Source organism: Leopardus geoffroyi, chromosome B2 (genome assembly GCF_018350155.1).
Source record: "Leopardus geoffroyi isolate Oge1 chromosome B2, O.geoffroyi_Oge1_pat1.0, whole genome shotgun sequence".
Lineage (NCBI taxonomy): Eukaryota > Metazoa > Chordata > Mammalia > Carnivora > Felidae > Leopardus > Leopardus geoffroyi.
Window position 1 is genome coordinate 121,271,430 of NC_059332.1, and position 20,945 is coordinate 121,292,374.

Sequence of the window (20,945 nt, forward strand, 5' to 3'; positions counted from 1 at the left end):
TCTACTCGCAGACTATTATCTTGACTTCCATTTCAACAAACTGCTTTATTGAAAAAGTGTCTTTCCTATTAGGCTCTGTAAGGGCAGAGATGTGTCTGCTTTGCCCACTGCTATATCCCCAGCACTCAGAGCAGAGCCTGGCCCAGATTATTTGTTGAAAGAATTACCTGCCAGGCAAACCAAATGTCAGGACCAACAGCCAACTTCATAGGGTGGGCAATAAATACAGGGAACATTGCTTTGTGGTTTCCTTGTGAAACGCATTGGTCTATGGAAAAGGATTTATTTGGATGGGTTTATGAACGACTGACATCATAAGACCACTCTGTAGCCCCCTGGAGTCTGAACCTGATGCTCTTGGAAGCAAACCACCGAGCTGGAAGTGACAGCAGCATCTCCCAGGTTTTAAAACTTTAAATGGACCCGTTATTACTTACCCTCCCCCCGCAACCAAGATATGCAGAAATAACACACGTGACACAATTTATGTAAATATTTTTCAAGGTTTTATTGCAAACCAAAGTTGGTTTATCGCACACAAAAAAAAGTTGTGTGGTGGGGGGGGGGAAGAATTGTACATATTATAACCATGTTAATTACAGTACATTAAAATGGTGGTTTACATTACAAATAAGCCTGTAAGTTTAAATATACTAGTGTTATAACCCAATGTACAGACTGTCTTTATACAATACATACAGTTATCAGGAATGCAAAAAAAAAAAAAAAAAAAAAAAAGAGGAACATAAATAATGCCCATTTTACAGGTGACATTTTAAACAATGAAAATACCAGGCTTTGACCGACAACTGGGGCATTGGTCCATAAAAACCCTTTCTAAAAATAGAAATATTTGTAGCAGCAATGCTTTCTTTAAGCATCTGGATACAAGTCATTGCAAGACCATTTTCAATAAATTTTAGTTATTAGCTGTATCTTACAGAAGAAAAAAACGGTCTACACATAAATTTATCTTCCAAATATGGAAGAAACAAACAATGTCCCACATTGTAGTATCCTGCAAGTGTCACATTGATGCTTATAACGAAATCCATCTGTGATCAAGCATACCACATTCATACCACTGTTCACACAGTAAATCCACAAGGGGAGGGAAAAAAAAAAAAAAAAAGAAAAAGAACCGAAACACTCTGCAACAGGAAAAGCTTTGGAGCTAACACGATCTCATCAGAAAAGGCACATTTCATCAGATTCGACATCACGGCCCAGACAGACCCTCAGAAAACCCTCCTTAGAGCTGCGTCGTCCTAATAAGACTACTGCCTCTGTCTACGGCGGCACGCAAACGCTCACTGCAGAGATAGCACCATGTTGGAAGGAAGAATAAAAATGAAAACCTCATGAGCTCACTGAGAGGAGGATGTGCTCTTCGAAAAGCTTCCGGCGAACAGTGTGCAATGAGATTGCCAAGACGTGCAAGCTTCCAGAGATGTGCAAATTCTCTTTTAAGACGTCCTGTCAGCTGGCGGCCCCGCCAGAAGGCTAACTAGAACACTTAACACGCGCACACGCACACACACACACACACGAATCCTTCACGACCAACCCTGGGACCGTTCAGAGGAAAGAGTCCACAGGGGGTGCGTAGGAAAAGCCTAGGAAGGCCTCGGCCGCTTCCTTGACGCTGGCTGTGAGCAGGATGCTGTCAGGGGATCTGCCAATGGAGCTGGGGACCGGCTCTTCGGTAAATTCGGGATCAAAATGCCTCAGGTCACTAGGTCCACTCTGTGGCAGGAAAACAAAACAAAACAAAACACTCAGCGTCAAGAATTCACGGTGGGTACAGGGCAGGGAAATCCTCATTTGGGCTTTAAATCCCGGAGCTCGACTCTTCAGGGCACTCTATGGAAACTCCCGTAACAGCCATCCGTGTCAAGCACAGAAGCCAAAGGCCACACAAAGTTTAAATAAGGCGGAGGGTGTTCGCTTTTTAGCTTTTGGTACTTGAATTGGGAGCTGTGGTGAGAAGTGATGTTAGCTTGGCTGGGACAAAAATTCCACTCTTCGCCTAGGGAAGGTTGTGGTTTGTGAATAAAGGACCCGCCAAGTTGTTCCTTGAGGGCCCTCCCCTCCACCACCACAGCCTCTGACTTAAAGAAATGCCCTTTGGGCCCTCCTATACTTGGCAGAAAGAGACACTCACCACATTTGGGTTAAAAGGGGGAGTAATCTTCTTATTAATGAGATCGTCCCAGTTAATTAGGGAGAAGAAGACGTGATTCTTAATCTCCATCTGTCGAGAAGAAACAGGAGGTTAAGTTAGACAGGTGGAATTTGAGAAGGGCAGTGAGGTCTAGGGCGCTTCCCAGCCCGCCCAGAACAGGGAGAAGGCACTCACAAAGTCGTCCTGGGCGCCCAGCCTCTTGGTCCTGTCCTTCTGCAGGAGGCCCTCCAGAAGGTGTCTGGCAGAATTGGTAATGTTGGGCTTCAGCTGGAGGGGCTTGTTCAGGATGTTGTCGTACATCTCAGCTGTGTTTCGGCTATAAAAAGGGGGCTGAAAGAACAGGGGAAATCAGCGCTTAATCGGGGTTTGGTACAGCAGACATTACCAAGAGAGAAATGCACTGTGGTATGCTAGAGGCGACAAAGCCCTTCCCTTAATGGGGTTTCTCTGCCCTGGATTTTTCACTGTCTGTTTCGCAATCCTCATCAGAGAGGAGACGTTAATAAGCCACATTTTTCCTCACGCAGGTTAAGTGTGGTCATATCTAGAAAATGCGAGTTTACCAAAAAAAAAAAAAAAAAAAAAAAAAAAAAATTCACTAAGAGCTTCCTCTAAAACACCTATAAAATAACCAATAGGCTTCTCTTACCAGCATCTGATAAGGTTATTCATAAAGGGCAAGACACAATGGCCAGATGGGACTTGTGTGCCCAGACAAGTCTGGGTTTCAAGAGGACTACGTTCTGGGGAGCATTATCAAGCCAGGGCGCTAGTCCAGGACTCTCAACGTGCTACTCACCAGGCCATACAGCATCTCATATAAGACGGCCCCCAGGCACCACCAGTCCACGGTTCTGTCGTAAGGCTGCTTATGGAGCACCTCAGGTGCAAGATACTGAAACACAAAGCAGGACAACAGTGTCCAGGAGTCCGCGAAACCAGGAATCCCAAGACCAGGCATGCACTTTGAGAGGGCCGAGAGACCCTGGGTCCACCCGCAGGACACATGCCTTTACGTTACTTCCTGATAAAACTGCTGGGCTTGGAGGCTGACGGGCCAGTTAGGTGTACTGATGTTTAGGAAGCTGTCGGGCACCCAGCAGATAATCCTACTTGGGAACTGAAAACCTTTTATGCCATGGCTTTTGCAAACAGCTTGTCTTAATGAAAGCAACATGAGGCCTTGGGATCTCCCATGCTGCATCAAGCAGCAAATGTGTTTTACTTGCGCTGAATGGGACTGAGAAATCTCTGAGAATGATCTACTCTTCTGGTAGTTTAAGTATTATTGCACTTGCCTCCCCCTGGAAGGAGGGGCACAGACCAGTCCCCAAATCAAGAGCGCTCTTACCTCGGGCGTGCCACAGAAGGTGGACGTTGTGCCATTGTGTTCGATGTTCTCCTTGCAGAGCCCAAAGTCAGTAAGGACAATGTGTCCCTGTGAATCCAGCAAAATATTCTCTGGTTTTAAGTCTCTGCAAGGAAAAAAAAAAAAAAAAAAGGAGTTGTGTAAGTTAATTTCACTTCATAAGAAATCCTCTGGGAAAACAATAGCTTGGGGTATTAGAAGCATTTTCAATTCACTGAGGCTGTACAGTGAATACAAAAAGGGAGTCCTTGTTCTGCTAATCTATTCTGGATTAGGCACAATCCTAGCTGGCCAGTTCCCTCGTGGCACGGAGTCAAGGCGGCTCACATGCTGGGGTATCCGGTTTTAGGTGACCAAGCTGTACGTAAATACAAATTATCTTAAGGCTCCGTCAAAGGCTAGGGCTATGTCTTCTTTGTACCCAGGAGGGTAACCTTGAGAGCCCTGCAGCTCACCTATAAACGATGTTCAGAGAGTGCAGGTAACCCAAGGCACTGGCTATTTCAGCAGCGTAGAAACGAGCCCGTGGTTCCAGGAAGCAACGTTCCCTCTGAAGATGGTAAAACAACTGCAGGAGACAGGACAAGGTCAGCTGGGTTGCCAAGGCTTGGTAACAATGCATTTCATTAGACTTGACATATATAGCTAAAGAGCACAATTGCAGGAAGCGGCCCTAAATAGTCTCTTAACTATATGAAACTCTCAGGTTAAAGGAAATGCTAATTCTGGTAACTTTTCCCCCCTAAATATCATTTAAAACCTCTCCTCTCAAACTGGAAACAAGAATGCTATGCACAGACACCCGAAGGTTAGCTCCCATTCCCGCCGCTCACCTCTCCACCATTAATATAGTCGAGGACAAAGTACAATTTGTCAGCGGTCTGGAAAGAGAAGTGAAGGCCCACCAGGAAAGGGTGTTTTACATTCTTCAGTAGAACATTCCGTTCCGACATAATATGCTTTTCCTAGAAAAAGGACAATTAAGATTTAGTGGCAAATTTCAACGCGGTACCAAAATTCTAAGGTAAAACCACCCAGTGAATGTCTATCTCCAACTGCAATCCATCACATTTCATACCTCCTTCTTTTTCAGAATCGCCTTCTTCTGTAAAACTTTGACTGCATAGAATGCTTCTTCTGCTTTGTGTCTTGCTAGAAGAACCTGAAATTTCAATTCAAAAAATCATTTTGCTGTCCGCATCCACTGAGAATGTCAGACGAACGCATGAAAGACTATCAAAAATGAGGTCTTCAGATCTGAAATTACCTTTCCAAAACTGCCTTTGCCAATCACTTTCAAGAAGTGAAAGTCAGATGGTTTAGCATGAGGATTGGATGACGGGCCAAGGTTGATTTGCTGAGAGGGACTTGGCTGGAAAAGAAAACGTTTTCTTTTAATAGCCTTGCCTCAAAGGAAGACAACAATCACCATACATCCCAAACACAATCAAAACTACTTTTCATCCGTACACAGTAATATTTCATATGGGAGTCTGCAAATGGCACACAGTAATGTTGTAACCAGATAAAACTTTTATGCAACATGCCTTTTAAAATACTGCACTGACTCAATACTTAAGTGCTTATGTCACTTGTTATGCCATTAACTGAGGCATTCCTACCTTGAGACTAATTTCTAGAAAATGCTATTTTAATCCATCACCGTAGGAATACTAACTGACTCATTTACAAGATGCCTCCACGGAAGCATCACAAATAGAGAATACTTACTGGAGGAGAAGGGTTGGCATTCATAAGCTCAGGCTCCTGAGGTTGGGAGATTTTCAAAATGGACTGAACTTCAGGGCTGCAGAGAAAGGAACAACTGAGAACCTCCCAGACTCGTCGCAAGGGGGCACACCGACACCAGTAGTCAAGGTTCGGGCTCGACTTTTCCCGGACAGGTCCGAGTGTTTAAACTTAAAACCACCCAAATAAATGACTCAGTTAAAGAAAATAATAGCCAAAGAAAATAATAAGCCCACTTAAAATACAGCGATGAGGGCTGTTTTTCATGGAAACGGGGTGAATTAGGCAAACAGGAAAATTTTCACCTTGCAGCTCTCTCTTCCAGGCCAAATCAGCAAATTAGTTTTAATATTTAAAATGTTTGAAACTGGAATTGGAGAGAGAAAAGGGATCCCACCCTCGGGGAAATCTTCGGTTTCCTGATCGACACCCCGACGAGAGTGTGTCTTCACTGCTGATAAACAAGCTAGGCTACTTATTTTTTTATTTCCCCCAGTCCTCCCCCAAACTTACTGTTTGCATGCGTAGGAGTTATTGGCAATCTTCTGAATAAAGTCGTTCAGGCCCATCCTCCTCTGTTTCATGAAAGCTGTGAATTAAAGGAGAAATAAATAAACGTCTAGATGGCTTCGCAACGGCCGACGCCACACACACTGATTTGACGCGTGACCTTAAAAAAGTTTCCACTTCGCACATCCTAGAAGTCCCGTATAATTCCTACACTCACCGATGAGAATTGCTACCATTCCCCTCATTCTGGAGTAAGTGAGGGTGCCCCTAGCAGCCTCGGTTTTCACCGTCATCTCCGCAGAGAGAGCACAGGGAGACGTTACAGAGGAGACACCGGCTCAGCCAACACTAGGCGCGCGAGGCGCCGCCGGCTTTATAAGCCCCGAGCCGCCGCGGGGCGGGGCTCACGCCACAATGAGGAAGCGGCGCCGCCAGGCCCCGCCCTAGCCCCGCCCCCGGCCCCGCCCCCGGCGGCCGCGCGGCCCACCCGACCGCTGTGTGGCGGGCGGCGGCGAGCGGTTCGGTCCCGGGCGGGAGGGCAAGCCCTCCCGGCGGGGGCGGGGGGCGCGGGGACTGCCCGGGAGGCCCGGCCGCCGGGCTGTTATCTGCCTCTTTCAGCGACCCCGCGGGACCGAGGGAAACCGCAGGCGGAGGGGGCGGGGGCAGGGAGAGTCCGGGGTAATTTTCCACCCTTCTCATTTATTCCACCCGGCTGGGAAATCAGAGTCGCGGCACTGGGGCGCTTTCCGCCCGGCGCGCGGCGAGCCGGTGGCTCTGTGCCCGCTCTGGTTTGTCACACCCTCACTGGCGATCCCCTCCGGGTCCCGGAGCCGGCCGTCCCCCCCCCCCCAACCCCCCGCCCCAACCCCGCAGGCAGCCTAGCAGCCCCCGGCCGGCGGCCGCGCACAACCCGCCCGAGGTGTCTCTGTGCCGAGGGCGGCCCCGCGCGCCCTGATCTGCGGGGTCGCCGTGGGGCCGGGACGCCCGGCGCGTCCCCCGCTCCCGCCGCCCCCTCGGCCGGCCTCGGTCCCTCCACCCTGAGGACGAGCACCCACCCCCGGCCCCTCTCGCCCGAGCCGAGCGACTAGCGGCGGAGCGGGACGGTCCCCGCGTGGCGGCCGCGGCGCTTACCCAGGCCGGTCAGCAGGAAGGACTCGCTGCGTTTCTGCGCCTCGGCCCTCTTTTTGTGGCGGGGCCGAAGCAGGGACTCGAGCCGGGCCCTGGCCAGCGCGCCCTGCATCTCCCCCATGGGCAGCGGCGGCCGGCGCGCAGCGGGCGAGGGCGACAGGAGAACACTGACGTTTCCTTGAAGGAGCCGCCGTGACTCAGGCCGGGCAAGATTTCCTGCCCCGAGACCCAAAACAAACAAATGGCCCTTGTGCACGGCCGAGCCGCTTCCGAAAACGCCTTTTTTGTGCTTTTGGCCAAAGCCAAGCAAGGCTGCAAAATCCCAGAACTTGGAAGCGGAGGAAGGAAGGAAAGAAAGAGGGAAGGGGGAGGGAGAGGTCAGGAATGTGTAGGGGAGGGGGCGGAAATAAAATTCGTCTCTGCACTAAAGGGAAAAAAAAAAAAAAAAAGTACAATCTGCATTTCACTTTTTTTCCCCCTCTAATCTTTGAGAACATTCTGTCCGTTCCGCATGTAATTTTTCTTGCATCTTTAATCTCCGCCACGCCATGAACACGTGAGGTAGTGGCACGTTAGGGGAGCGGTGGCTCCGCGCAAGGCGCCGACCTGGCGTGACCCCGGGCATCGGCGACTCCCGGATTCCCTGTCCCGCTCTCCCACCTGAAAACTCCGCTAGGTCGCATTACATCGTCTTAAACACCCTTAGTCTGTCCTCGTCTTCCCTACCCCTCCTCCGGTTTATTTCAGCGCTGACCCGGGAGTCTTCTTACAGTTTAACCACCTTGCTCTTTCTCTCGAGTCCCAGGTAAACGGGGACTCGTGGACGCGTGAAAGATTAGCCGGGTGTCCGCTCTCCAGAGAGCAGTGGAGAGAGGGGAAGGCCTGCAGAGCAGCGGCGCGGTGCCTTCCAGTAACCCCGCCGCTGGGAGATGCCTGGGCGCTGCTGCAGCCCGACCGCCGGCGCGGGGACGCGGGCCAGCGCTGGCGGGGAAGCCGAGAGCACAGCGACTGGGCCCGGAGCGGGAGGCGGCTGCAGGGAACTAAGGTTTGTAGGGCCGGGTACCTGGCACTTGCTGGTGCTGGCCGCGGCTGCCCTGCCGTGACCCCTCACTGCCAAGGGCCCTGCCATTTTTGAGTTACATACTGGGTCTGACACACTCCGAAATACCAGCTGTCAAACCAAGAATAGCCTGTGAAGCGGTTTTTTTCTTTCGTCCCGGGCAGGGATTTGTTTTGCAGGCACAAGCACCTCATTTGCCCTAATATGACCTGTAGCCTCAGCTGCTGCTTGGTTTGCTCAGTGGCAACAGCCCCAAACTGGGAAGGGAACACACATTCTGTCTGCCAGAGACTGGCTGGGAAATTTTGCCCGGGACTCACTCTTTAAAACACTTCTCAATGCCTGAGATGCCTGAAATTGATGCTCCAATCTAAAGCAAGGTTTAGGAAACTCCAATTCACAGTTTAAGTGGCCCATTACTACTTCCTCTTCCATGGATCCTTCATAGAATATGACTTTGTTACTGCCAGTGCCGCCCCCCCCCCCCCCCCCCCCCCCCCCCCCCCCCCCCCCCCGTCAGGTTCCACTCCAACTAGCCCAGCCGGGCCCTGCTCCCACACCATTCCGTCCCCTTTGAAGACAGCAAATTTGGCGCAGATTGTCAGGAAACACCGACCTGTACCAAGATTTCTGCGTGTTTGTTCTTAAAGCACGGAGTTGAGAAAACTTTTATCAGAGACCCTCCCCTGCGACTCCACACCCCACGCCTTCTGTAGGCCAAGTAACCTCAGATCCTCTAAAGCGTCTTCGTTTTCTCCATTCCCTCCAAATTATAGCAATAAAATCACACCAACCTTTCAAAGGGGATTTTATAGCTTCCTCTTTCATTCTTCAGGTTGCCTAGGATGTGAACGTTGGGGATTACTTTCTGGAGGCTGAAGGTAGAGCTCAGTTATGGTTGGAATAGTCTCCCTGCTTTGTGCCTGATAAGGCTGGAAGCTGAGATGATAGGGAGCAGGAGTCAGAGGCAGCTGCCCTGCTCTGTTATGCACCCCACTTTATATAAAGGCAATTTACATACAGGAAGGGAGCAAGCTGCAAAGTTCAACACTGGGCCGTTTATTCTCTCCATTGCAACATCACTCAGAAAATTACAGTCATCAGCGTCCTGAGTTTATTACACCCCCAGCAAGACACACAAGAAATGTAACTGGACTGATGATCATCACAAATCAGTCCAGAAAAAAAAAAAATTCAAAACACATGCACGGGGATCTTTTTTTTTTTTTTTTTTTTTCAAAGAAGCTCTGCCACATGCATTCCAAGAGGAACGTGGAATTCAAGTTAGAGGGCTCTAAGTGGAAGAGAGAAGAGGCACAACCATATGATTTGTGGTTGGAACAGAAAAAGGACGTCTGATGTTCTCCTTCCTCCCCCTACCCTAATGTTCGGCGCTTGGAGACGGACGGTCTGCTAAACTTATCATTTAACGTAGAGAATCAAGTTGTTGAGACTGGCTTTTCTTCCAACCGGATACCTGAAGGGTGGAGCAGGCGCCCCCTGTTCTGTCCCAGCAACCTACGAAGACTTCCGAACAGGAAGGTGACACACAGCGGCGGGTGGATGGGGTATGCGGTGGGGGGGATGGGGGGGGAGGTAGACGAGGGAACGGTGCGTGACGCGCGCCTGTTATCTATGCACTGGCTTTAGGGTTGCCCTGTGGTCGCTATTCAAACGCTTCGTCTGTTCTTCCTTCCCCGTCGCCAGCCTCTTTCTTTGGTCCCGATAGTCTTCCTACCGGGAGGAATCCGGCCCCTTTCCTCTTACTCCCCGGTGGCGAAGTGGCCAGAGTTGAGTCACCAAATTCAGCTTGTAAATGCAACCCAGAGGGCGATCGCGTTCTCTGGGAGAACCGCTCTGGAGTGCATGATTTCCCCCCACTTCTCCTGAGGTTTAATCAGTTCCAGAGAGTTTCTCTGTAACACCTTGTGCAGTCACAGAAAATATAGACGGCTTGATAGGAGATAGGCTAATTACCTTCCCACTCCCCCAAGCCAGTAATCTCATTTACGCCTCATAGTGGGGAAACTGCAATCAAAACACTCAAATGGAAATGATTCACCCAGATGTAAAGTTTGCACTGAAACAAATCATTTTCCAGTGCGTGTGTATTTTCATGCTTCAGAAAAATCATTTTAGTTCTACTTTAATTTTCCTTCATGAGGGGCTGTAAATACTAAAACCTGAAGGCTTTGCTAAGATATGACCCTTTTCATTTAATTTGAGGGTTCCGGAAAGAAATTCCTGATATTTCTCTACATAGTGAAGTAAATATTTTGAAAATATTTTTACAAGGACCTAGTTATAGCCCCTCCTGGGCTACTTCTTAAATGTCTCCGCTAGACGTATAATCTTTTCATTCCTTAGATACAATACCTTCCATGATAATAGGGCAATACAATTGTTTTGCATTGTCCAAAGTGCCAAATATTCTAGAACAATCTTGTGCACAGTTTAGGTTCCCATACGTATTGATTTATTCATTGATCCTCATAGAATCCTTTTCCTGGAGCATCACCAACGTAATTACACGGAAACACCCAAAACCATAACGATTACTCCAGAGAGCAACTAAGTCAATCAGTTTCTGCTAAAGATCGTCACTGAGTGCATGCCTTTTTTTTTTCTTTACAGTATTCATCAAACAGAAAAGGATAAAAAATGAGTTTATTCATAATGGCTATTATAGGTAAGTAATTAGTAGTGGTTAAATGTCTATAGATCACAGGTTCTGTAGTGATTATTATGTTCTGTATTCATAATTGTCAAAAGTGAAATGCATAAAGAAGATGAGAATGTGATCGAATAGATGACTAAGAGAAGAACACAGTACTTAGAATAATAGTGTTCAGTGTTGTTAAAACCCACGAAACTACACGCTTTATTTATGCAGGGCTTAGTTCTTTTCCAAGACAGCGGTTTTGTTTTTTTTTTTTTAATTTTTTTTTTTAACGTTTATTTATTTTGGAGACAGAGAGAGACAGAACATGAACGGGGGAGGGTCAGAGAGAGAGGGAGGGAGACACAGAATGTGAAACAAGCTCCAGGCTCTGAACCGTCAGCACAGAGCCCGACGCGGGGCTCGAACTCATGGACTGCGAGATCGTGACCTGAGCCGAAGTCGGCCGCTTAACCGACTGAGCCACCCAGGCGCCCCAAGACAGTGGTTTTGAATAAACAAGACTACACACTCTAAGAACCTTGAAATAGGGTTTCGCTAACTAATATACACGTAGCTGTCTAGTAGGGAGGCTGTAGGTTGTTTTCTCTAGCAGCACTTTTAAGTTATTAAGGATTAAGCAATTTTGGTTGCTCTTCTTCGGAGTTGAGCCGATGACAGGCAAACTTGTGAAGTATCAAAACTTGCTTTTGGGACCAAATGTATCTCCTTCCTATAACCCTTCTCTCTCACTGGAGTGAACTGCTGGGCCTCTCCACTTCCCACACACAGCACTGGCACACGCTGTGGTCCTGAAAACCCTGGAATATTGCCTTCTGCCCTCCTCTCCCCTAATGCCAACTGCCTCAAAGCCCTGCTCTCAGCTAATCGCCCGCAGGAGGTATTGACCTGATTCTCCTTCTCTAGCTCCCTGGCTTTCGCCCTCCTTCCCTCCCTGCCTCCCTTGCTCCCTTCTTCCCCCACCTTCCATTTGTACATGCAAGCATTTAATAAGGATTTATTAAGTAAGTATAAATGTTAAGATCAAGGGACACACATACGAGGCATCCAGTTATCTGAATGCATAGAAGCTGTCATTTTCGGTGGGGAGCATACGTGTGAATGATGAGGCACCAGGAGGAGTGTTACCCCATGATAAGTGTTAAAACAGAGGTTGCGACAATCTACCACAGGAGAGCGGAGAGAGGACTGTTCAACCGGGGAGCAGCAGCAACCATGTGCATGTTGAGGGAAGTCGCCACAAAGAAATCATGTTTGGGCTGATTCTGGAAGATTCAGCTGGGAACAAGAGAGGAAAGTCATGCTAGGCAGAAGAAATAGCACGAGTGACTAACTCTCAGGTGCTATTTAGCACCTCTGGAACGCTGTGGAAATATGGTCCCTATTCAGACCTTACACACAAGCACAGTGTAAAGCTGCTGTTGCTGCTGCAGTGGAGAAATAGCACTTTCAAGGGAGATAAAGATTCCAGAGGCACAAGTCTGTCTCTCCCTTTCTCTGCCTCCCCCTCTCCAACCCTGATATACACGGAATTAATAATGTCTTAAAAATGCATTCATTTAAAGGACTGGCAAGCATTAGCCTGCATAGGTATCTTTGTGTCTAGTATAGCTCTAGATACAGCTGGAGCTCCTTGGTCCTGATCAACAGATTCTTCTAGAACTCTGCTTCAGACACCGCTAGACGCAGGAGGTACAGTGGTGAACATGAGCTCACATGGGGAGGGCCGGGTAGGAAGTTCCCCACGAAGGTAGGTTGAGCCAGACTGAGAAAGGATTCAAAGCCACAAGGAAAATTATTCCACCAAGGCTTTTAGAGAGACATATTCCAATGTGTTTTGGAAAGTTCATTCAAACCAACACATGATTCATAACTCAACTCTTAATCCTTCAAAGGATACTTGCTTTTTTTTAAGTACCCCTAGCTCATTAAAAATGAACAAATTTGCACGCACAAACATGTAAGGGAGCATTGGAGACTGGAATGGGAGATTTATGTAGTTGGAAGATGTATGAACATTTAGACAAGCATAGGTGTAATCTAACACGGGGATTGGCAATCTTTCAGAGACGGTAAATGACTCCAATGTTCTAGACCCATCTGCCTAACAATAAAGTTGGTGGGAGGATGGGGGCATGGTTTTGTAGTGAATTTTTTACTTCAGTCAGGAGACAAATCAAAGAAAGGAAGCCGGTGGTCGCTCTTGACAAGGTAGGAATGGCAATCTAGCCAAAGGGTCTATGACGGGCTGAAAACTCACCATATCCCCATCTTTGGGATGCTGTAAATGTCTGCTATAGTATGATCGAATGAGCAATAAATAAAAATAAAAAATAACTATTGGGGCGCAGGCTGCCTGGGTGGCTCAGTTGGCAAGCTTCTGACTCCAGGATTTGGCTCGGGTCATGATGTCATGGTTTGTGAGTTAGAGTCCCATAGTGGGCTCCAGGCTGACAGTGCGGAGCCTGCCTGGGATTCTCTCTTTCCCTCTGTCTCTGCCCTTCCCCCCGCCCACTGTCTGTCTCTCTCTCTCAAAAATAAATAAACTTAAAAAAAAAATTAAAAAAAAAAAAAAAAGAACAACTATCAGAGCACCTGGGTAACTCAGGTTACCTTGGATGTCTGGCTCTTGATCTCAGCTCAGATCACGATCTCACGGTTCGTGAGATCAAGTCCCGCATTGGGCTCTGTGCTGACAGCATGGAAACTACTTGGAATTCTCTCTCACCCTCTCTCTCTACCCCTCCCCCACTCGCTCTCATTCTCTCTCTCTCTCTCTCTTTCTCAAATAAACATTAAAAAAATAATTTTCAACCAGAGAATTAAGAAATGATAAATGTAATGATAAAATGCCAGATACTGAGGCAAGGAAAGCCAGAGAGCTTTGACCTTCAGACCTCCTTCCTTGGCTCTATCCATGGGGAGTCCACATCTGCACTTACTTTCCCTCTCAAATCTCACAGCCCAGCCTGGCATTCAGGCAGCACAGGGCTTGAAATTTCCTTGCAGGCTGAATCCTTCTTGGGGCACACATGTTAAGGTTGTGACCTTACATGCAGACCGGATAATGGGCAATCTTTCACCCCCCTCCTCTATAAATGCCAAGAACAAATAAGGAGGCTGGATTTCTGGCAGACATCTTTTGCCAAACTTAAGTGAAACCCGAAAGCTTCAATTTGCTCAGTATGAATGTCTCCCCAAATCTCTCCCATTTCTGACCCTATAATTAATCTAGTAAGAAACAAGAGAAACTCCCCCCATCAAGGATTGTTTCCAGTGAAACTTGCCTACAAATTGCAGTAACAGAATAACATTAATGTAACAGTAACCAACATGGGAAAACCAGGAGCACGATGGTTGGCGGAAGGTTGATTGGCATAATTTTAATGTAAAGCAGCTTAGTGAACTTCTTTTTCTTTTAACTTTTTTTTTTAATGTTTATTTTTGAGAGAGAGAGAGAGAGAGAGAGAGAGAGAGACAGAGAGAGAGAATCCAAAGCAGGATCCCAGCTCGGAGCCCCACGCAGGGCTCGAACCGTGAGGTCATGATCTCAGCCCAAGTCGGACACTTAACAGACTGAGCCACCCAGGCGCCCCAAGTGAACTTCCTTTTGATTTCAACCCTGAATGTAAGCTGCATAAACATTTATGTCACCTTCCTCAACAGGCTCTGAAGTGTCAGTAACATGCTGAAGGCGGGGCTCCCTGTGGTCCACGTTAATCCACTACAGCTGAGGCTCATTACCTGTGACGCCTTAGACAAGGTATCGTCTTAACCTTGAAAATCTGTATAATGGGGATACTAACACTTGATATAAATTGCAAAAAAAAATAATTGAAATAGAGAATTTAGTAAGTTGGAATCTCACATGGAAAATAGGACACATCTGTGTCCCTTTCCCCTACCCTACACATGTCACAACTAGAAACAGAACATATCATACAACTCAAATGGCTCCCACAAATCAAGACAACTATGGTTATGTACTGCGCTTAAAGCACATGAAGAATATGAGCCACTTAATCTGCTGGGCCAAGGACAGGCCCATGCGATGGCAATTCCACCAAGGGCCTGAAAAGATGATCCATTTAGCTCTTCAGACTTCTCCCTCCTCTCTTGGTCTCCCCATGGACAATGCTCCAGAATGGGTTGGATCAAGGAACTAGATGCCCTGATAACCGAATAAACACTTGTTTCTCAAACAAAGGCTAAAGTTTAAATCGAAAAAGCAGAGAGTAAGCCAAAAGCTAACCCAGAGGAGTTTTTAGTTGCTCAGGGTGGATGGAAAACAATAGAATGTATGTTTGGGCCTATTGAGAGGGTGGCGTCATTGAAAGCAGGTCCTACAAGGCTAGTCAACACAGAAGATGCTTTCCCTGGGTCTTTCCACCTGTCCTCAGGGAAAGAAGAGAAAACTCCAACAGCCTGTGTGTGGCCTATTATGGTTAGTCCTTCAGACCTCTATGGGGCACTGCTTTTGTGCCAGGCAGTGTGCTGAGTCCTGGATCTAACAAAGATATCCAAGGTGGACAGCATTGCCACACTCAAGGAGGGCATGGTCCGTATTTCTTTAGCTGAATTGAATAGCTTCCCAAAAGCAAAGATAAGCTTACAGATATTTCTACTTTTTCTGAGACCCAGCTATGCCATTAAGAGACAGCCTTGGGCAGGTGTAACCATTTAGAATACCCACTTTTTCGAGTGAGGAATGAGCTGGAAGCCCTCTTGTAGCTGTAATATTGTGCGGTGCTGTTGTATCTGGGAAAAGATGAATCTGAAAGGAACTTCTGGATGCCCAGAACCACCTCCTATAATAGTGCCCGGCTACTCCTTTGGAGCCCTTCCCTTCTGCCCCTCATTGTAGCCTTTAGTCAAGGATTTTGTGCCTTAGTTATTTACATCTCAAGTGTCTCTCTGGACTGTTGAGTTCTTTGAAGATTAGACCACATGAGTGAGATTGATGTTTCTTGCCTACCTAACATTCTTTAATCAGGCCCTTCTCCAGCTCCCTCTTTCCACTCTCTTTTGTTCTCCAGGCTGACGCCATCTTGGCTCTGTTCCTTTTACAAAGCCAGTCTTGTGTCTGCCTTTGGGACTTTGTCTATGCCACGCTCTCCACCTGGGATGATTTCCTCCTGGTGCTCACATGGCTGGATCCTTCTTGCCATTCGGATCTTAGAGTAAACATCATTTACACAATGGACCTAAACCACCCAGCTGGCCATCCTTTGCCACTCACCCTATTTCAATGATCTGCATATTAGTTTTATTATCTGACATTTTTCTTGGGTTCATTATCTCCTTGCACTAGAAAGTAACCTCTGTAAGACAGGGATGATATTTGTTTTATTCTTCATAGTATCCCTGATGCCCGGAAGAGTGTGTGGCCTAAAGGAAGTGCTTAATAAATGAAACAACTTAATAATATACCCCTTATATATTGCTGGGTACATAATTGTTTCTCAATAAATTATGGTTTTCCTCCCTTCATCTCATAATCAAGGGTACGTTTTCTTAGCAATCCTTTTACACCTCACTATAAAAAGCAAGACAAAATCAAATCAAACAAAAAAGAAAACTCTTGAATTTAGGTATTTTATTATATATTACATATTATGCTCCTCAATTCCTTCAGAAAACCAAAGCAGTAAATTTTATAAATGATGTACACGGAAGATTTTGAAATCAAGGCTGTTCTTTTAGTCCAAGGAGGTCATTAAACAATCATAGTGAATAACCATTTTTCAAGAAAACTGAAGTAGATACTCTTTTTTACAGACCACATTCAATGGATACTTTGTCAAGTTCAGAGACTCTTACCATTGGGAGGGGGGCCATCTAAGGCTTTCATCTGTCCATCTTGGTAAAATGCCAGTGTTGCCTCTTATTCCAAGGACCACAGATAATCTTCCAATGAGTCAGAAAAATGTATCCTCTCTTTTCTCTCCTTTTAAACTTGCTCCCTAAATTCTCCTTTGTCCCCTAATTCTTTGCCATCTATTAAAATAGAATTTTAAAGTGAGAATCCATTAGGCCCCATGATTCTTTGCTTCTGCTTTTGGGTGAAGGCCTTCTGGCCTAGTCCCTTCATGAACCTCCCCGGTTTTGCAGGTGCGGACTGATCATACTCATGAGACATTGGCCGTTAACTAAGGAGAACTCCCCTTTGTTCAGAGGTTAAAGAAATGGCAAGCTAACTTTCCCAGAGTAGCACCGCTCAGACACAAAGAGAGCCTGGTGCTCTCCAGGTCTCTTCCCAGCATTCTGTGATTGTCCTGCAGAATCTTTAAAAGTAGATGTATCCTCAGTAGATGTTGGTAGCAAGATGTCAACCCGTATTTGTAGATACGTAGGAATAAAGGGAGGGAACACTCTCTTCATTAATGACACCATATGAATTTGGTTTATAGGAAAGAATGCTGTCATAGCGGCTTCGACTTCTATCATTCAACCAACTTTCCCCAAGAGTTTCAGAACCTCTCATCCAGCCTGAGGACACACAGGATAGCCTGGTCACCTCATGGAGGGCTTTCTATCTTGTAATCACAAAGGTCTTTCATAACCTTCATATTGCCAGAAAGCCTGAATGAACATTTATTACAAAACACTTCTACTTTCTTTTCTTTTTTTTTTTTTTAATGTGTATTTATTTTGAGAGAGAGAGAGAGTGTGTGTGTACATGAGCAGGGGAGGGGCAGAGAGAGAGGGAAAGGGAATCCCAAGCAGGCTCCACACTCAGTGCAGAGCCCGACACAGGGCTCCATCTCAAGACCACGAGATCATGACCTGAGCTGAAGTCAGGAGTCAGACACTTAACCTACTGAGCCCCCAGGTGCCCCTACTTTATTTTCTTTTAAAATATCCTTCTCGGGGGCTCCTGGGTGGCTCAGTCGGTTGAGCGGCCGACTTTGGCTCAGGTCATGATCTCACAGTCTGTGAGTTCGAGCCCTGCATCGGGCTCTGTGCTGATGGCTCGGAGCCTGGAGCCTGCTTCCGATTCTGTGTCTCCCTCTCTCTCTGCCCCTTCCCTGGTCATGCTCTGTCTCTCTCTGTCTCAAAAATAAATAAAAACATTAAGAAAAAAAAATTTAAATATCCTTCTCTACGCAATGGTAAGGCCTCGATGAAGGGGTCCCTATCGTGCAGTGCCTGGTGTGTAGTTCTTCAGTCACGGCAGAATGACCGTTGGGTTGTCAGAGTGGCGAGGCACATGCACAAGTACCAAGTTGGTAAGTGATTGTATTTTCGTATCTCTGTGTATGCATATTTACATATATGTGTCTACGTGTGTGTATATACAGAGAGAGAAAGAAAGAGAGAGAGAGGAGAGGGAGAGAGTTTATTTTTAAAAAACTGGCTCATGTGACTGTGGAGGCTGTGAAGTTCAAAACCTATAGGGTGGGGGGCAGGCTGCAGACCCAGGAGAGAACTAATGTTGTGGCTGAAGTCTGAAGGCTATCTGCCGGTAGAATTCCTTCTTGCTCAAGGGAGGTCAGTTTTTTTGTTCTGTTAAGACTGTTCACTATTCAACTGTTCATCTGTTTGGTTAAAGCTCACCCATACCAGGGAGGACAATCTGCTTCACTCAATGTGATTTAAATGTTAATCTCATACAATAAATACTGTCTTGAAACATCTGAGATAATGTTTCGCCAAGTATCTAAGCATTGTGGTCCAGCTAAGCTGATACATAAAATTAACTATCACAAGTCCACCTCTTGTGAATTTGGCAGCCACATGCATCTTATTAATTTGTGTTTAATCTCCATATAAAGACAATAATAAGGTCAATGCTGCCACCTAACGCGATGCAACTATCCTGCATAGAACTGAAAACCTACTAACTTTTCCCCCAGAAGATGTAAAGTCTTTGTGGGATGTTTACTCTTCTTCGTATCCTATAACGTAAATACTATGAATGTAAAGTTCACAATTATTAACTACCGTGGGTATACAGTCACCACATCTTATGTTACAGGACAAGAGACAAGAGAGGGAAGAAAACGAAGAGATTAATATACACGTACAGAAACACAAGCATATTCATAACAAATAAAGAAGGAATACTCATGACAGTCATAGTCCTTGTTTCTGTAACTGGTCACATAGTCATGGCTGGTATTTATAACTATTTTATGCCACTACCTATTTGTTTTCAGGAAGCACCTCAACTGGTCACGGTGCTTTACCTAATAGGGTGACGCAAACCTTTCTCCCCAACAGGGGAGTAGTGGTCCTGTCTGGGCCATTAGTTGTCCTGTCTGGATTGGGTTGTTGTCTTTTTCCACTGACTTTAATCACAGGGCCCGGTCATACTAAGAGACTCCCTGAGGGATCGCCTATATTCCAGACAGACTCTTCCTTACCTCCACTGTGGAGTAGCAGTCGAATTTCTCCCTGGTCGTCAGGACCAGTCATCCCAGCCAGCATAGTCCCTCCCTTCTTTGCCTGTTGATTTCGGGGCACAAAGAGCCCAAGGAAGCTGAATGGCAGTCTTAACTTCCAGTTCAATGAAATCGTTGTTGTGTCTTCCCGTGGAAGCATTCCTCCCTTCGGAACCAAGGTTTTAGGCCAGCAAGGCATCAAGTTGGGAAGACAGGAAGCAAAAATGTTGCTTGTGGGTCACTAGGGCAAACAGGGAGTGGCACCACCACCAATTGCACTCCTTGATTTCGGAACCTGTGAATCCCAGCTATGGGAGAAGCAGCACCATATACTGGATGCTGATTCAGAGCATATATAGTCTCCTGGAAAACCTTGCCCCAGCCCTGCAAAGTATTGCCATCTAGCTGGCACTGTAACTGCATCTTCGAAAGGCCATTCTACTATTCTGTCAAGCCAGTTGCCTCAGGTTATTAGGGAATACCGTTAAGACCAGTCAATTCCCTGAACACGGGGCCCAGTGGCATACTTCGTTTGCTACAAAGCTAGTTCCTTGATCAGAAGCAGTGCTGCATGGAATACCCTGATGGTGGATGAGGCATTCTGTGAGTCCACAGATGATTGTGTGGGGAGAAGCATTGCATACAGGAAGGGCAAATCTGTATCCAGAGTAACAAGAGTCTGCCCCTTCCATGATGGGGGGGGTTGGATGTAGTCTACCTGCCAGATGGTTGGCTGATCACCCTGGGGAATGGTGTGACATCAGAGGCTCCGGATTGGTCTCTGCTACTAACAGATTACGCACTTAGCCATGGCTGTGGTTAGGTTGGCCTTGGTGAATGGAAGTCCATGTTGCTGAGCCCATGTATAACCTCCATTTTTGCCACCATGGCTATTCAGTTCACTAGCCCTTTGACGACAGGGTGACTGGGAAAGAGGCTGACTGATATCCACAAAATGAGTCATATTATCCACTTGATTATTAAAATCCTCCTCTCCTGAGATCACCCTTTGGAAATTACTCACATGGCACGCAAATATCTTCACATTTTTTGACTATGCAGGGAAGTTTATCCATATTACTCTTCCCCAGACTTTCTTGTCACCCATTTTTAAATCATGTTCCTTCTACTTACAATTGCTTGACGATCCTGCCAAATCATTAGCTGCCCTCCCATGAATGGGTATAGAGTCCCATGTCTGTCCAGTTCTCCTTCCAAGCAAAATGAGCAACCAGGTGAATTGCTCTTAACTTCTGCCCACTGAGAGGATTTCCTTCACCACTATCCTTCAGCAATGTGCCAGAAAGGGACGATAGCATTGCAGCTATCGACTTCCATGATTGTGTTTATACGTGCCAGTATCTCAGTGGTGTCATTCATAACACAAGGGTATCACACACAAGCGTCATCTCACACAGAAATATGAAAATGCACTAACCCACTGACTTGGTTCTAAGCATTTGGATTGGTATTTCCTGAGGATTCAACATCATTTGCTGCTTTCTTAGTGCTTAGTAGACTTGAGTATATTTCACTATTTTTAAAACATTCCTGGCTAGCTTTGATATTTGGATTTTGTTGCTTTTCTTGTATGCCCACTCTCCTTTTAGCTAATAATTTACAATACTTGTAAATTATCCGTAACCTTGTGAAAATTGGGCACTGCCTCAATTTACCAGGCAAAATTCAAAGAAATATTAGTGATGCCCTAACTATATTACTACTTGACCATCCGTGTAATATATTTGAGTAAATGTATGGAAGGCATTGTTTGGGCACTGGATAATTTTTTGTAGAAAATTCAGAGGGTCACCTACAGCACATTTTATGTTTTATTCAGTAGGACCACAACTTGGCAATTCGAATACTCCACGTGCCAG

General features: G+C 46.4%; 1 protein-coding gene and 1 long non-coding RNA gene across 6 annotated transcripts in view; one reads left to right on the forward strand and one right to left on the reverse strand.

The window, feature by feature from the left end:
- Positions 1–483: 483 nt before the first annotated feature.
- Positions 484–20,945, reverse strand: part of SGK1 (serum/glucocorticoid regulated kinase 1) — a 113,467-nt gene continuing 93,005 nt past the window's right edge. The window contains exons 1-12 of one of the 4 annotated variants that reach the window (XM_045499707.1): positions 8,796–9,066; positions 5,817–5,892; positions 5,286–5,361; positions 4,822–4,926; positions 4,633–4,716; positions 4,388–4,519; positions 4,010–4,122; positions 3,537–3,660; positions 2,985–3,080; positions 2,360–2,515; positions 2,165–2,254; positions 484–1,746 (exon numbers count right to left, since the gene is read on the reverse strand). In XM_045499707.1, the coding sequence (XP_045355663.1) occupies positions 1,579–1,746; positions 2,165–2,254; positions 2,360–2,515; positions 2,985–3,080; positions 3,537–3,660; positions 4,010–4,122; positions 4,388–4,519; positions 4,633–4,716; positions 4,822–4,926; positions 5,286–5,361; positions 5,817–5,892; positions 8,796–8,829 (1,254 nt within the window). In that variant the 5' untranslated portion in view covers positions 8,830–9,066 and the 3' untranslated portion in view covers positions 484–1,578. Of the gene's footprint in view, positions 1,747–2,164; positions 2,255–2,359; positions 2,516–2,984; positions 3,081–3,536; positions 3,661–4,009; positions 4,123–4,387; positions 4,520–4,632; positions 4,717–4,821; positions 4,927–5,285; positions 5,362–5,816; positions 5,893–6,030; positions 6,198–6,944; positions 7,357–8,795; positions 9,067–20,945 lie in introns of those variants that run through there. The other 3 variants (XM_045499704.1, XM_045499706.1, XM_045499703.1) reach the window with 3 other exon arrangements.
- LOC123609042 lies at positions 9,110–18,756 on the forward strand. 2 transcript variants are annotated; one of them, XR_006717581.1, is made up of 4 exons: positions 9,110–9,543; positions 10,636–10,690; positions 14,348–14,444; positions 18,660–18,756. It is a non-coding gene; the product is annotated as an uncharacterized LOC123609042 (long non-coding RNA). The 2 variants fall into 2 exon arrangements; XR_006717580.1 differs by lacking the exon at positions 18,660–18,756 and having other exon boundaries at positions 14,348–14,501.